Source organism: Mustela nigripes, chromosome 1 (genome assembly GCF_022355385.1).
Source record: "Mustela nigripes isolate SB6536 chromosome 1, MUSNIG.SB6536, whole genome shotgun sequence".
Taxonomy (NCBI): domain Eukaryota; kingdom Metazoa; phylum Chordata; class Mammalia; order Carnivora; family Mustelidae; genus Mustela; species Mustela nigripes.
Window position 1 is genome coordinate 105,081,030 of NC_081557.1, and position 15,834 is coordinate 105,096,863.

The following is a 15,834-nucleotide window of genomic DNA, read 5'->3' on the forward strand; positions in this document are numbered from 1 at the left end:
TTCAAACCCCTCAGATTGTTTTTCAGAGTCCACAGTCTCTCATGGTTCACCTCCCCTTCCAATTCCCCCAACTCCCTTCTCCTTTCTAACTCCCCATGTCCTCCATGTTATTTGTTATGCTCCACAAATAAGTGAAACCATATGATAATTGACTCTCTCTGCTTGACTTATTTCACTCAGCATAAAAATAGGTGATTTATAAAAATAGGTGGATTTGGCCCAGAGACTGTAGTTTGCAGAACCCTAGACTAGATGATGTAGAAGTTTCTTCGACTGTTAATATTTTATGATTTAACTTGTTTTAATAGCAATGCTATTTCTTTGGGAAGTTAAATTGATTATTCAATCATCTGTCAAACATGGGGGTTTGTGGGGGTATGTAAGTATTTTCCTGCTCTGTTATTAATAATAGCTAAGATACGGAACATCCTAAATGTCCATCAGTGGATGAATGACTAAAGAAGACATGGTTTATACAAAGAGAATGTTACTCAACCGTGAGAAGGAAGGAGGTCCTGCATTTGTGACAACATGGATGGGACCTTGAGGGCATTACGTTAAGTGAAATAAGGCACAGAAAGGCAAACATTGTCCGGTATCACCACTCAGCAAGCTGAACTTTGGGCACCTGACTGGCTCAGCGGTAGAAGACGCAACTCTGAATCTCAGGGTTCCGAGTGCAAGCCCCATGTTGTGCACGGTGCCTACTTTAAACCAAGAAATGTAAAAAGCTGAACCAGCAGAAACTGTGGAAGAGTGGTTAGAGAGGCAAGGGAGTGTGGGAATCGAGACGCTGGTCCAAGCACAAACTTGCAGTAGAAGATGAACGAGCTCCGGAGCTCCGACCCATGCACCGCGCTTACAGTCCGCAGCACCACAGCACATACTTCGGAGTCGCTGAGAGACCAGCCCTTACATGTCCTCACCACAACGGGGAAACGACAATTATGTGACTGACCGAGGTGTTAGCTAGCTACGGCAGTAATCATATCGTTATACATAAACGTATCAAATCAATCCATAGTGCACCTTAAACTTACACACAATGTCATGTCAATGATCTCACAATAAAAACAAGTATTTTTCTGCAAAAAAACTTATTCTTGCAAAACCAGAGATCAAAGATAAAATAACACAACACAGTGAATAAGACAAAGAGCTGACTTCTCTCTTATTCTCCTTATAAACTCTGCCACATTATGACAACGACAGTATATTTCTAACAAAGTTAGAGTCACAAATTGAAAAATTATTAAATTATAAAAATAAACTTAACCTAAATGCATGTTGTAGTTTGAGATATTAGCTAATAATGGTATATGAAATGAAGTCATCATAATTGGTAACACATTGGAAACTAAACATTCAGAGCATTATTAATAATACATTAGAGAAAAAGTATTTTAGAGAATACATAAAATTACTTTAAAAATTATTTTAAAATGTATTACTTAAAAAATATAAAATTTTAATTATTTTAAAAGTTTATATTTCATTTTTATCTCATTCTTTAAATATTTCTGACTGAGGTTATGTATCCGTACATGTGAATGGTATGTATGTGTGTGCTCAAAAGTTTTACTAATAGCGGTGTACGTTCTATGTCTGACTGTACACATATATACAATTAAATGCAGACACCGGAAGTATGCATATCTGTATGTATATGTATGTGTCTGTATACTTACACATACATATATATACACTGTAAGAATCCATATAAAACCACCGCTGCACATACATATAAAAACACAGCTGCAACTTTCTTGGAAGTTGCCTAGTAACTGACCTTTGAGAGTAAGAAATAATGGCGTAATTTCAGCTAAGGTCAGTTCAACATCTGTAACTGCCCAGCCATTGTTTTAAAAGTTGTAGGCACTATTATCATCACTATTTTTACAGGTAAAGAAATTAGGCATGAGGAAGGAAGAGTAACTTTCCTGAAGTCACAGAGTCGATAAAGGGCAAAGCTGGAATTTACCTCCAAATGGCTGATCTTGAACTCTGAAATTCTAGCTCTTTCCCTCTCTGCCAGTAACTTTCCTTCGAATCTGACTGTGTCTCACAGAAAGAAATCCATTTTGCACCGTGATCCAGGAAGGATGCCAGTTCTGTGGAACACACACACCTTTACAATATATGATGCCCTCTGTTAGTTTCTATCCTAGAACATTCTGATGCTAAAATTGTATTTTATTTAAAGAATTCTGATCATCACTCATGAAGTTGATTTCATAATCCACTAAATGAGCCACAACCTACAGCTTAAGAAGCTCTGCATTATTTACCCACGTGGGTAAGGTAGATGCTAACTATGCTAGGCTACGTATGCTAAATATTACAGTTTCTAGCGAGATCGTTTGGGCATCAAAAGAGTCTCTACACTGTTTTCTATGCATAAGAAGATCTTGGAAAGTCCCTATCTTTCCATTTCTGAAGAGCTTTAAAAATACTTTAAGTGAACATTTTCTTGGCCACATGACTGCTGTGTCAAGAATTTTTCCCTTCCTTCAGCCTGTTTGTAAATCTTTTGGAGTCAAGAGCTGCCAACACTTTTGTACTTTCTTGATTTGTAGCATAATTATTTGTTTTTGAGCTTTATTGCTCTTTGTGTGTAGATTTCTGCTCTGTGGATTGTAAATTACTGATTCTGGGAACACATACAGTATATGCTTAAAACTGTGTATTGTTCCATTCATATACATGCAGTTAAATACTATCTAATAATTAATATAGTAGCTGAGAACTTTGGTATATTTGCAAAATATAAATATATAGTTTACACTGGCATCTTTGGCTAAATTTCTCATGTAAAAATTCTATACATAATAGTTTTTCTACCGAAACTCAAAATAAAGCTATTAATCATTAATTATTACATATTTAAAATGTATTCTTAATTATAAACATCAGGACAAATTCTGGAGATGTTCCGAGAATGATAGCTTTGGAAGAGACCCTGGAAGTCGACAAGTCCCCCTTTCCCTGGAGATGCATCTTCCTCACCCACAGACATTCAGCTGTTGCTCAAACAACTCAGCCATGGGGAGGCCCAGCCTCTCACATGGTTGGTGGTCTTAGCGCAAACCCTCCTGTACACTGGGCTGAAAACATGCTTGTGAGTTTTACCCTTCATGTACTTCTGTTTTCTCTTTCTTTCATACAGTAAACCTTCAAATATTTGTACACAGCTAAAACATCTCTCAGGCCTGTGCTCCTTTATTGGATGTGACCCCAGTTTCCAGAGCTCTGTGTCACTGCAGTTTGTTAAATAACTACCGAAATACACAGACAATATAAGAAATAATGTAGACTATAGCAGTACTTCCAAAGATCTTTCATTATTGCCTAAAATTATATTAAATTTTTAAAAGCTATGGCTAACTCTTTTTTGGGGGTTTAGTTTTACATGGATTTTCTCTCTCTCTGTCTTTTTAAAATAAACATTGCCAAGACAGTTATCTTTTTTCTTTCCAAAACGTAAGCAAACTGAATCCAATAATACATTAAAAAAATCATTCACTGAGATGCAGTGGGATTTATTCCTAGGCTGCAAGGTGGTTCAATATTTACAAATCAATCACTGTGATATACCACATTAATAAAGGGTAAGACCCATATAACTGTTTCAATAGATGCAGAAAAAGTACAACAGACAAAGTACAAGATCCATTCAAGATAAAAACCCTCAACAAAGTAGGTTTAGAGGGACTGAACCTCAACATAATAAAGGCCTGATATGAAAAACCCACAGCTAACATCATAGTCAGTGGGGAAAAACAGAGGTTTTCCCCTAGGGTCAGAAATAAGACAAGGGTGTCTGCTTTCACCACTTTCATTCAACACAGTACTAGAAGTCCTTGCTGCAGCAATTAGACAACAAAAAGAAATAAAAGGCATCCAAATCAGTAAGAAAGGAGTAAAATTTCCAGTATTTGCAAGTGACATAATACTACATAGAGAAAACTCTAAAGACCCCCCCCCCCAGAAACTGCTAGAATTGATAAATGAATTCACCAAGGTTGCAGGATATAAAATCCGTTACATTTCTACATACTGATAATGAAGTAGCACAAAGAGAGATGAAGAAAACACACAACTTCACGGAAGAGAATAAAATATCTAGGAATAAACTTAATAAAGGAGGTGAAAGCCCTGTACTCTGAAAACTATAAAACACTGATAGAAGAAACTGAAGATGACAGAAATGAATGGAAAGGTATTCTGTATTCATGGGCTGGAAGAACAAATGTTACTACAATGTCCATACTCCCTAAAGCAATCTACAGATTTAATGCAATTGCTATCAAAATAAGAACAGCATTTTTCACAGAGCTAGAACAATCCCAAAATGTGCAGGGAACCACAAAAGACCCCCAATAGCCAAAGCAATCTTGAAAAAGAAAAGTAAAGCTCAAGGTATCACAGTCCCAGATTTCAAGATATACTAGGAAGCCACAGTAATCAAAACAGTGAGGTATGGGCACAAAACCAGCTCACTGGAACAGAACAGAAAACCCAGAAGTAAACCCACAACTATACGGTCAATGAATATTGAACAAAATAGACAAGAATATGCAATAGAAAAAAAGTCTCATCAACAAATGGTGCTGGGAACACTGGACAGCCACATGCAAAACAATGAAACTGGACCAGCTTCTCACACTGCACACAAAAATAAACTTGATATGGACTAAGGACCTAAATAAGAAACCTGAAACCACAAAAATCCTAGAAGAGAGCACAGGCACTACTTTCTCTGATACTGGCTGCAGCAACATTTTTCTAGATATGTCTCCTGAGGTGGGGGAAACAAGAGCAAAAATAAACTATTGCGACAACAGTAAAATAGAAAGGTTCTATGGAGCAAAGGAAAACAATCAATAAAACTAAAAGACAACAACAACAGTTATTGTCTCATAGAAGATACGAGCAAATGACATTTCCAAGAAAGGGTTAGTATCCGAAGTATATAAAGAACTGATACAACTCAACACCCAAAAAACAAATAACCCAATTAAAAATGGGCAGGAGGGGGCACCTGGGTGGCTCAGTGGGTTAAAGCCTCTGCCTTCCGCTCAGGTCATGATCCCAGGGTCCTGGGATCGAGCCCCACATGGGGCTCTCAGCTCAGCAGGGAGCCTGCTTCCTCCTCCCTCTCTCTGCTGCCTCTCTGCCTACTTGTGAGCTCTATCTGTCAAATAAATAAATAAAATATTAAAAAAAAAAAATGGGCAGGAGACATGAAGAGACATTTCTCCAGAGAAGACATCCAGATGGCAATAGACACATGAAAAGACGATCATCGTCATTCATCATCAGGGAGATGCCAATCAAAACCACAAGGAGATCCCACCTCATGCCTGACGGAATGACTAAACTAAACACGAGGATGTGGAGAAAAAGGCGCCCAGGTGCACCGCTGGGTGGAGTGCAAACTGCTGCAGCCCCGGTGTAAGACGGTGTGGAGATGCCTCAAAAATTAAAAACAGAGTTACCATGTGATCCAATAAATTATGGAAGCAGTCCAAGTGTCCACTGATAGATGAAGGGATAAAGAGGATGTCACACACACACACACACACACACACACGAATATTACTCTGCCATATAAAGAATGAAATCTTGCCATTTGCAACCACGGGGTGGATCTGGAGAGTTTAATGCTAAACAAAATAAGTCAGTCAGAGGAAGACAAATACCATATGATCTCACTCGTATGTAGAATTTAAGAATCATAGCAAACAAAAAAAGGTGACAAACCAAAAAACAGACTCTTCTCCTCCAGAGAACAAACTGGTGGGACGTGGGGTATATACAGACATACATACAGGTACACAAGGGTTTTTCTCAATCTATATGGTTTCTTTCTTTATTTCTTTTTTTTTGGGGGGGGGGGATGTAGTGTGAAAACTAAAGTTACATTGTAAAATCCTAGATTAAAAGATGATGAAATCCTTAGTGAGAAAAATAATTTTTAAAAAAATCTTGGTTTTTACCAAGAAACAGATTCTTAACTATAAAGAATACAACTGAGGGTCCTCAGAGGGGAGGTGGGTGGGAGATGGGTGAAACAGGTGATGGGGAGGAGAGCACTTGTGATGAAAAACGGGAAAAAAAAAGGGGGGTGTGTGCCTGGGTGGCTTAGTCACTTAGTGTCTGCCTTAGGCTCAGGTCATGATCCCAGGGTCCTGGGGTAGAGTCCTGCATCGGGCTCCCTGCTCGGTGGGAAGCCTGCTTCTCCCTCTCCCACTCCCCCGCTTGTGTTCCCTCTTTCGCTGTGTCTTTGTCAAATAAATAAAATATTTTTAAAAAATGAAAAAAAAATTTTTGCAGACTAGTACTGTAAATTTTTAGTCTTTGCATTTAGCTTCCCATCTGCTAATATGACTTCCGTGCTCTCAATTTAAGAAAAGTGTGGGTGACTACCAACTGCCAGAACCTGGGCAGACAGCGACGAATGACAAGGAAAGCCCTCATCCTTAAAACCTGTCTAATTAAAGAAGACTCTGAATATTAAATTTTAAACTAACTCCCTCTTCACATCACCTATTTACTCATAGCTTTGGGAAAAGAATTGCTTTTCTGTTTTTCCCCCAAGTCCTATCTGTTTTTCAAGAGGCAGGTGATTCGTCCTGGCAGGAAAACTCAGGGGCATCTAGTTCACTCCCCAGAGGACAAGGGCTTGGGCAGGAGTCAGGCAGCGACTAATGGTACCGGCGTGGACTGGGAGCTCCTCACCTGCGCGCAGGCAGACCCGCGCACAAGGGCTGGGCGGAGCGCGGCCGGGGCTCGGGGCAGGAGCCGGAGGGCCGGCGCGCGGCTCACTGGCGTGTAACGAGGCAGCTGACCCCGTGTTTCCCGGAAAAGGAAAGACCCGGCAGAGACAAGGTCAGACGGTGCGGAGGCCTGTTTCTGCGCGGCCGGGTCCCCGTTCCGTGTGGGGTCCGCCGGGAGCACCGCGCCGCTGCTGCGCGTTCGGTACGGACACGCGCGCTTACCAGCATCCGCTTCCCTGCGGCCGTGCGCGTCACTCGGCGCCTTCCATCGGGGAACTGACTCCTCCGGGACGGCCCTGAGGGGCGGCGGGCGGCGGGCGTCTCCGCGGGCAGGACGGGCCCCGGAGCCGCCCGAGCCGGTTGCTTCGGCGCGCGTCCGGCGGCGCGAACCACGCGGTGAAGGCATCGTAGGCCGGGGCCCCGAAGGCATGTGTGCGAGCGGCCCGCCACCTTCCGGACCCCACGCGCCGAGCCCGCCGCGCTCCGGGGGAAGCACGGGGCTGGCGCGGAGGCAGCCTGGCGCAGTCACCGGCTGGGGGTCTCCATGCGGCGTTGCGGGGCCGCCAAACGCCCACGGGCTTCTGCAGCTCGTGCTGCGGGGCGGAGGCACAGGCGGTGCACCCTGAGCTGCCCAAGGGCCGTGGGCTCTGCCCGCCGAGCGCGGCCGGGGCGCGGCGTCCCTTCCAAGCGCGCATGACAGCGTGCCCTGCGCGGGGGCCGATCTCGTTCTCCTGCGGGCCCCGGCACCGCGCGGCCTCGCCGTCTCAGCTTTAGAGCCCCCCCGGGGCCGCGGGGGTAGCTGTCCCCCCGTCCCTGAGGTCGGCCAGGCTCGTTTGGCTGCGTCGCAGCCGGAAGGCACGAAACAGGTGAAAGGCACCGGGGCTGCGGCAGGTGCTCCGGGGGCGGCGGCCATCTCCGAGATGCCGTCCTCCTGTGGCCGCGCTGCCCCCCGGCACGCAGCTCCCCTGCGTGGCTGAGGGCGGAAAGACGGACCCCGCTGTGGACACGGCTCCGTCCTGCTCTTCAGCGCCTGGCCCGCGGGGTCTCCAGGTTCGTCAAACCACCTCAGTTTTTTAACCGTCTTTGCGGTTTCCGTAGCTTTCTCTTGCGCTAATTCAGCGCTGTCTCGGAGAGCCGCCCTCGGACCGCCGCACCTGCCGCTGTGGTTGACCACCAGCGCCTTAAAACGGCCGCGCTCGCACTTCGATTCTTTTTTCAAGATGCTCTTGAGGAAGACCCCGCCGCCCCTCTCGTGCGCGCTGTGCTTCCCCGTCCTGTGCGGCCCGACAGAGTCACACTTAGCGGCGACCGAACACCCCCAGGCTGGTGTTTGGGCTCTTGCGTGTGTCCCACTGTCCGAAGCTGAGCGGGGAGGGACCCAGGCAACCGGGACTCCGGCTGAAAACAAGGGCGGGTCCGCCTTATCACGGGGAACGTCCTGTAACGTGTCCTCTCTGACCTCGGGCAAGCCTCCCAACTTGTCCGAACACTGCGCCGGGCCCAGCGGTCTTCGCCGGCTGCTCTCCGGCGAGGGCCTAGCCGCCGGCCCGCCGCAGGGCAGAGCTGTGCAGGTAGCCACCCGCACACACGAAGCGGCCGCGCTCTCTGCTGCTAATGCACAAGCGCCGCCGCGGTCTGCAAACGTCGCCGGCTCCCGTGTGAGACGGTCCGCAGCGGTCCCCACTCTGCTGAATTTAAACGTTGGGCTCTCAGTAACAAAGGGTCTCTCCCTTTTGAATGTGCCGGAGCAGGAGTCGGCCGCTCTCCCAGCGCTCGTTTCGGAGACCTTTGTGCATTTTCCATCGCTTCGGTATGCGGGGCGGCTATACACCGAGGCTACTGAATGGTCAGCACGCTCTGTCACCCTCTCCGCAGGCGCACTTTGGTTCTCGCCGTTCAGACATTCACAAGAAGGCAGCACATTCGCTTTGCTTAAAGTATCTGAGACAGATGGGACAGTCTCAGTCTTTGGGTCATTTACGTTTACGAGCCAGTTGTTTATACGCTGAGTCTTAGAGAATGACAGTTCCTCTTCACCACCACCGCTCAGATTAGCTGCCTGCAGATTGACTGGTTTGGGAGAAATGGAGCTCTTCTGGCTGGATGTGCAGAGCTCCTCAAGTGTTAAGTATATTTCTTCATGTTCCCCAGCCACAAGGCTGTCTATACTCGAGAGGGTTTCAGAATTTGTTAGTTGATTAACTTCATCACAAAATATCTGAAAGAAGAAAAAAAAAAACATTGTTCTCTAGCTTAGAACTTTTTAAACAACCAAAATTAATGAGTTGATACACCACTGTACTGAGCCCTACTGCCCTTGGCATAAAACAATAAAGTACTATGATTATCAACAGTGTAAGTGTCTAAATGATCTGTATTCCTAGCGTAGTCCTCAGAGGGAAAAAGAGGGAGCCAATGAAGACTTAGGATAAATTGTGTTTGCTCTAGTTTCTGTGCCTAAAGCAACTACCTCTTTATTCTAACCATGTTTATGGCTTAGAAAATAATTTTACGGGGCGCCTGGGTGGCTCAGTGGTTTAAGCCTCTGCCTTCGGCTCGGGTCGTGATCTCGGGGTCCTGGGATCGAGCCCCACATCGGGTTCTCTGCTCAATGGGGAGCCTGCTTCCTCCTCTCTCTCTGCCTGCCTCTCTGCCTACTTGTGATCTCTGTCTACCAAATAAATAAATAAATAAAATCTTAAAAAAAAAAAAAAGAAAATAATTTTACTATTGCTAGTCCATTGGGAGTACTGAATTTCTTGAAGGTTTTATAACACCATGTGAAAAAGTTATTTACTATTTAGGTATTTTTTTTCCCTGAAAACTTCACTGGACTTGTATGAGGCTTCTGAAAACTCTGTGACCCCAGTGTGAGGTTCCCGCTGGTAGGGACACATCTTCTGGGACTCTCGTGGCCTACACTGTGGGGTTCTAGACTCTGACTGCAGGTTACAATCACGGGAAGAGCTTTGTAGAAATAACTACACTGGGTCCTAATGATTTATTACCTGGATGGGATCCATGTATTTGTATTTTGAAGTACTCCAGGCAAATCTAATTAGGATGTAGAATTGACGATTATTGACTTTAAAGAGTCCTTTTTTGAGACTTAGTAATAATTTCTATGAATTTAATAGACATTCTCATCACTATTTCAATGAAATTTCATGGAACTTATCAATATTTAATAAAATTTCATCATCACTTCAAAGTATGGTATGTGTTTAAAGATATTTCTAACTTCTCACATATACCTAGAATGCATTGATTAGTATCACATATAAATAAATATATTCAAGAGGATTTCCGATTGTAAATCTTGTCAAAGAGTTAAATGGACTCAAAAGAAAGGAAATGACTGTCCTTTTTTTTTTTTTTTACAAATTTTAGAATATTTAAATATTCTGATATTGAACAAAAATATCTTATTTTTCTAGCCCATTAAATAAATGAAGAAGCCCAGTAAATCAATTCGAGAATAAAACATTTTAGTCTCTATAGTTAATGCTTATTGACATATTAACACGAAATAAGTTTTGAAATGAGAGTTTGACATTACCAGCATCTACTACCTACTTATCACATCCTCGGTGCTTTGGTGTCTTTTGAAAGTGAAGGGCACTCAGCCTCATCGGAACAAAATAGAGCACACTCCGTGCACACCTGTTTCTGAGGCTGAGCTGCTTTAATAGACAGTGACAAGCAAACCCTCGAGAGCTTCCTTTGAGATGACATCTAATGAGATGTAGAACTCTGGGTCTGAGGGTCTTTCTAGATGTATGTGTGATATTCATAGCTGTAAGATTTTTGTTGTTACAGGTCTGTGATGGCCTCATACCCCAAAGTGCCTGAGAAGAAGTTGCTAAACTTCTGATTTCACTATACTTATCCCCCCACATTTTGTCTCATCATTAAGAAATGAAACATTATCAGCTTCAATGTTTGCTTGTAAGTTACTGATATGTGAACTGTACTGGTTTACACTTTTAGTTTGCCTTGTTTCAGTTTTAAAATCAATGCCCTTGAGGTAGACTTATCTACCAAATGCACCCATTTTAAATGTATAGTTTGATGGATTTTGACAGATCAGTCACCCATACCCACCTTATCAAACAATCCAGAACCATCTGCCGGAAGTCCATACCTACCCACCACTAACCACCACTAACCACCACTAACCTGCTATCACGACAGATCTGAGTTTTCATCTGATACCATTTTCCTTCTGCCTGAAAAACCTCCAGGGACATTTCCTGTAGTGCGGATGCTGGGCGAGTACTGGGGAGTGCGGGCTGGTCGGCTCTGTTTGTTGGAAGATGCCCATTTTGCTTTCGTTCCAGAAGGATATTGCCAGCTGGATATAGAAATTTAGGCCGGGAGTTTTCGGATCTCAGAACTTCAAAAATACTTCACTGTATTCTAGCCCAACCATAATGTGGTCTGCCTTATCTTTGTTTACTCACGTGCTATGGATCTTTCTTTTCCCCTCTAGATAAATTTTCAAATTTTTCAATTTTTTAGACTTGAGATCAGCTGACACACAATGTTCCGAGTTTCGGGTGTGCGACACAGGAACTTGACAAGCCCACACAGCACGCTCTGCTCACTGCAAGTGTGGCTGTGTCTGTCCCTGCACCAGACCACTGACCGATCACACTCCCTGTGCTGCGTGGCTTAATTTAATGTTCGTGTGCCTCTGCTGGGGGTGTGGATTTTTTTCTGAGGCTTGGCCAAAGGATATGTCCAGGTAGAAAGCCTATGAGATTATAGGGCTTATCTCATTGGTTTTCCTTTTTTCAAGATCCTGTCCTATATTGTCTACTGCTTAATGTCTAAAAACAGCTGTTTCGTATGTTTTATTCAGAATTATTGTTGTTTATGACAGGAAGGCATTTCATCGTAGCCAGAAGCAGCCTCCTGCTTTCCTTTTTTTTAAAGCCTTTTCATTATTATTCAGTTACTGGATCAATCAGTCCAAGGTTATGAGTTTAATCTTGATATCAGCCTACTAAGAATCTCATAAATGTGTGTAATTACTCATGAAAAATAAAGTACATGAACATTTCAGGAAAATCAGGTGAAATCCAGACTTTGTGGAAAAAAAACCCAAGTGAAGGTATGAAAAGAGATAGAACAGAACTGCCATTTCTATCTAATTGTGATATATTTTCATTAAGAACCTAATGTCCACAAGTATTACAATTTTCAGGATGCTTTTTATCATCCAGTCTCTAACAATGATACTTATATTACATTGTAGTTTTAAATAGCTTTAATGTTTCTTCAGAAAATAACATTCATAGAGCATATATTTCCAAGTATAAGAGATGGAAAAAGAATAGAGAAAGCAGAGTGAGAAAGGATCGAAAAGGTAGGAAAATCTAAATTATTTCTGTAGTATCTATGATGAATTTGTGCTGATTCATCCACATCCTATCCTTGGTTAATGGCATACTTTTCTTTAGTGTAAATCACTGCAGAGATGGGACAGATTTATTACTAGATACTAAAATAATATTAACATATTTATAGTTTCATACTTGCAAACTGCTTAGATGCTGATCTTCTAGGAGTTTCTGAGTTTCTTCCAGTTTAAGCTGGAACGCATCTTTGTTAGTAGTCAAGTTTGCCCTGTTGTTTTCCTTCAATTCTTTACCACAATTGATTTTGGATAAGAGATGTTTCTGATGCTTGTGATCATTTTTTGACAATGCTGAAGGCAAGGCATTATCTATAGCTCTGTGAACCATACATAAAAAATATTTAGTACATTTAAATAAAGTTAACCTCTCCCTATCTATACAAATGACACATTTATGTTGTATGGGTGTGGGGGGGTCTGTGTTCAGATAATCACATCTAAGGATATTGGAAAGGGAATTTAAGGCAGTCACTAGTAGAATAAAAATGGTTGTGGGGTTATAGTGCCAATAAAGCACACCACCTTCATGTAAGAATACCCAATTATTCATGGCTTCAATTACGAAGTCCTGTTTCTCTTACTGTTTGGGCCAGATGTAGAAGGAACTCCTGTAGATACAGAGAGTCATTCCTTCGTTCTGCAAGAGCATTCCTATCTGGATAAAAATGTGCTGCGCTACCCTTAGTTCTGAGCTGACGTTATCGCTGGTAGGTATTCCCGTAACCTAAATAAAGTTGGTTGAAGAGTCAAGCAGATAGAAAATATGAAAACTGTCTGTCTGGGGCAGACAGGAATTTCCATCCTACTTTACTAGGTTCAGAAGCCTGGACCTTCCTTGCGGGAGGAGGATAATCACACTTGTTTTCAGCTGTGTCACAGAGACAAGCTGGTTTTCAGGCCACACAAGGTGTATCTTGAGCGCAGGCTCTGCCTGTAGTGTGCTTGAAGGGCCACCCACTGGACATCAGTGGGCGACGCCACCTTCTATTAGAACTCTGCGTCTTCTGGAAAGGTCTAGCAAGTTCTACTTCAGCACAGGTACAGAGTGAGAGGCAAAGAGCAGAGCAGCACAGTTTTGGGGGGTGGGAAGGAAGGGTGCTCGACAGCCGGCTCCTGCCGTACTGCACCGGCAGCGGGATTCCCAGGAGCACTCAGCCCCAGCTCACTTCAGGGACTCCTGTTTTAGTGAGGATAAAATGCTTGGAGGATACAGAGCCACATGTAACATATACCTATCTCCAATACACATATATATCTTTATTTGGACAAACTGGAATAGTCAAGGTCAATGGTTACTGGATTCCAGCCTATCTTTTTATGTGACCACAGGGAGGTCATGGAGAGCACGAAGGTATTTAACACAAGTTCCTGAACGCTGAGAGTATGTTTCTCTCTCGGCCTTTCAGGTTTTCCTATTCTCACAGAGTCCGTCCCTTCAGTCACCTTTCCCAAACAAAATATTGCTAGATCTACAAACTATCTCATTAACCCGATTTATTTACCTTTAAAGTTGACGTTTCCCAACTTTTTCTTCTCTATTTCTTTCTTCTCTACGCCACTTGCTTCTCTTCTCTTCTCTACTTTCTTCCCCCAGTGAGGAAGGTTGAGGGGATGGCCGGGAACAAAAGATGGGGAAGTGGGAAGAGAGGGAAAGTAGAGCGTGGGGGGGAAGGAGGAAGCCACGGGGTGGGCCAGAGAGGGAGCTGGACGCAGAGGAGAAGAAAACAGGCGGCCAGACGGAGGAGGTGAGGCGGGAGAGGCAGGAGAGGCCGGAGAGGATGAGGAGAGGATGGAGGAAGAGGACCGCACAGGGGACACAGAAGGTGCGGAAGGAGACGGTGATGAAGACAAGGAAGAGCCTGGGGAGCGGCAGGGAGGTGGGTGGCCTTGAACCGAGGCGAGACGATGGTCTACAAAGGCCTGTGGCAGATCTGACACTGGGGGGGTTCGCGGAACAGACCGCTGGACGGACCAAAGGGGATCCAAGGTGGCGGGATGTTCAGGCAACGGGCCGAGATCGGAAGGGGTGGGGACTGGTTGAGGAGGGGGATGAGCGGATAAATAGGAAGGCTTCAGAACGGGGAGAGCTTCCCAAGGGGTTGGGGAAACAACCAGTCGAGCTGGAAGGGAACGACGAATCAGGGCAGGCATTAGAGCAGCTGGAGGAGAACACTGTGGAGGGAAATGTTTGGGTCTGAAAGTTGGGCAAAATAACTTGCTCTGTGAGTCAGGATGAGGGGTGATTGTGGAGCTTCGGGGTGGGCAGGGTAGACGGTCAGGTGGGCCGGAAGGAACCGGGCCTGGTAGATGTGGGAAACTGCTGGGGAGGCTGGGGGTCCCTGGCGCTGGAGGGTGAGGAACATATTTGACTGGGTAGGACAGCACCGAGGCCGGCAAAGAGGTCTTTGGGAGAGCAGAGGGGACAGATGGACAGACAGGCAAGGTTTGGGGCTGGTGAGGGGCAGAGACAGTCGGACAGCTAGGAAGAATCTGGGAATGGTGAGATAGCAACAGGGCCCGTGGAGGGGAGAGCTGGTCAGTTAAGTAGGGATAAGGTGCGGAGGCGGCCGGACAGGCAGGAATGGATCTGCACAGGTCGGAAAGCATTTGAACAGGCAGGTAGAGAGAAAGCCTGATTAAGATGTTCTTTTTGTCGTTGACGCTTTATAGGCTGCCTCTAGGCTTTTGATTTCTAGTATATTTTTGTCCTGAGGGTCCATGCATGTGTTCTTCTGATCAACCAGTGTCCGTTCACATGTCAGTGTCCTCTCACATGTGCTGAACCGTGTGTGCAGCTTACCCACGCTCCCTTTTTCTGACTCCTCTCAAGAGTATTTTCACCTTTTAGAAGTCTGGTAGTCCTATAGGTAGTGAATGTGGGCTAGAAAATCTGGTTTAAATTACTGGTACAAAGGAAAAACAGAGGTCAAATAGATCACTGCTCAGCTCTGGCCAGATGTCTCAGGGTTGCCTGTGGCTCAGATCAGCTGTGTTGCCGCACATACATGGGTATTGGAGATAGATATTTGACAGCATCATTTCAAAGTATAAAAACCTAATATGGGGGAAAATACAGCTTCTTCTCCCTTGCATCTGTCAGAAGGGTGAAGTACATTACACAAACGTGATAAGGATTTGGTTGGGATGGAAGCTGATGACTTGCGATTTTAACGTTATTTCTTTATTAACATTCTTACATCTCATTATTTCCTGAGGCAGGTTCCGTCTTTGTATGGATCTATTCTCTGATTGCTCTTGAGGCTTTAGCATTAAATGCCTTCTAGTTTTTCATACAATTTTTTGCCTTTAGATGATCGTATTACTGATATCTTAAATTATGTTTATCTGCCACTAGTATTTTCCATATTGGAACAGTTGTTTATGAGTACTGATAGCATCAACTGCTTTGGATGCTCCCTGTTTCCTGCCATTACTTTGTTCCTTAACACATTTTAGGTTGATATTCCACATATAGTGGATTTTTAATGTGACAATAGCTTATCAATATTGTACCTTAATCGTATTTTCAATAAATAAAAAATGTATTTCTATTAACCTAACACCTGATCCTTAATATTCTAATATTTCATATTTGTATAGCATTTTATAATTTACAAGCATTTTCGTACATGT

At 43.9% G+C, this 15,834-nt stretch overlaps 1 protein-coding gene across 8 annotated transcripts in view; it reads right to left on the minus strand.

Moving 5' to 3' along the window:
• Positions 1-15,834, minus strand: part of CEP126 (centrosomal protein 126) — a 98,602-nt gene that overhangs the window by 33,380 nt on the left and 49,388 nt on the right. For all 8 annotated transcript variants that reach the window (XR_009398832.1, XR_009398823.1, XR_009398827.1 and 5 more), the window contains exons 5-6: positions 12,320-12,518; positions 7,002-8,997 (exon numbers count right to left, since the gene is read on the minus strand). Coding sequence is in view for 1 of the 8 variants with exons in the window: in XM_059371180.1 (XP_059227163.1) it covers positions 7,002-8,997; positions 12,320-12,518 (2,195 nt within the window). In the remaining 7 variants the exon portion in view is untranslated. The remainder of the gene's footprint in view (positions 1-7,001; positions 8,998-12,319; positions 12,519-15,834) is intronic.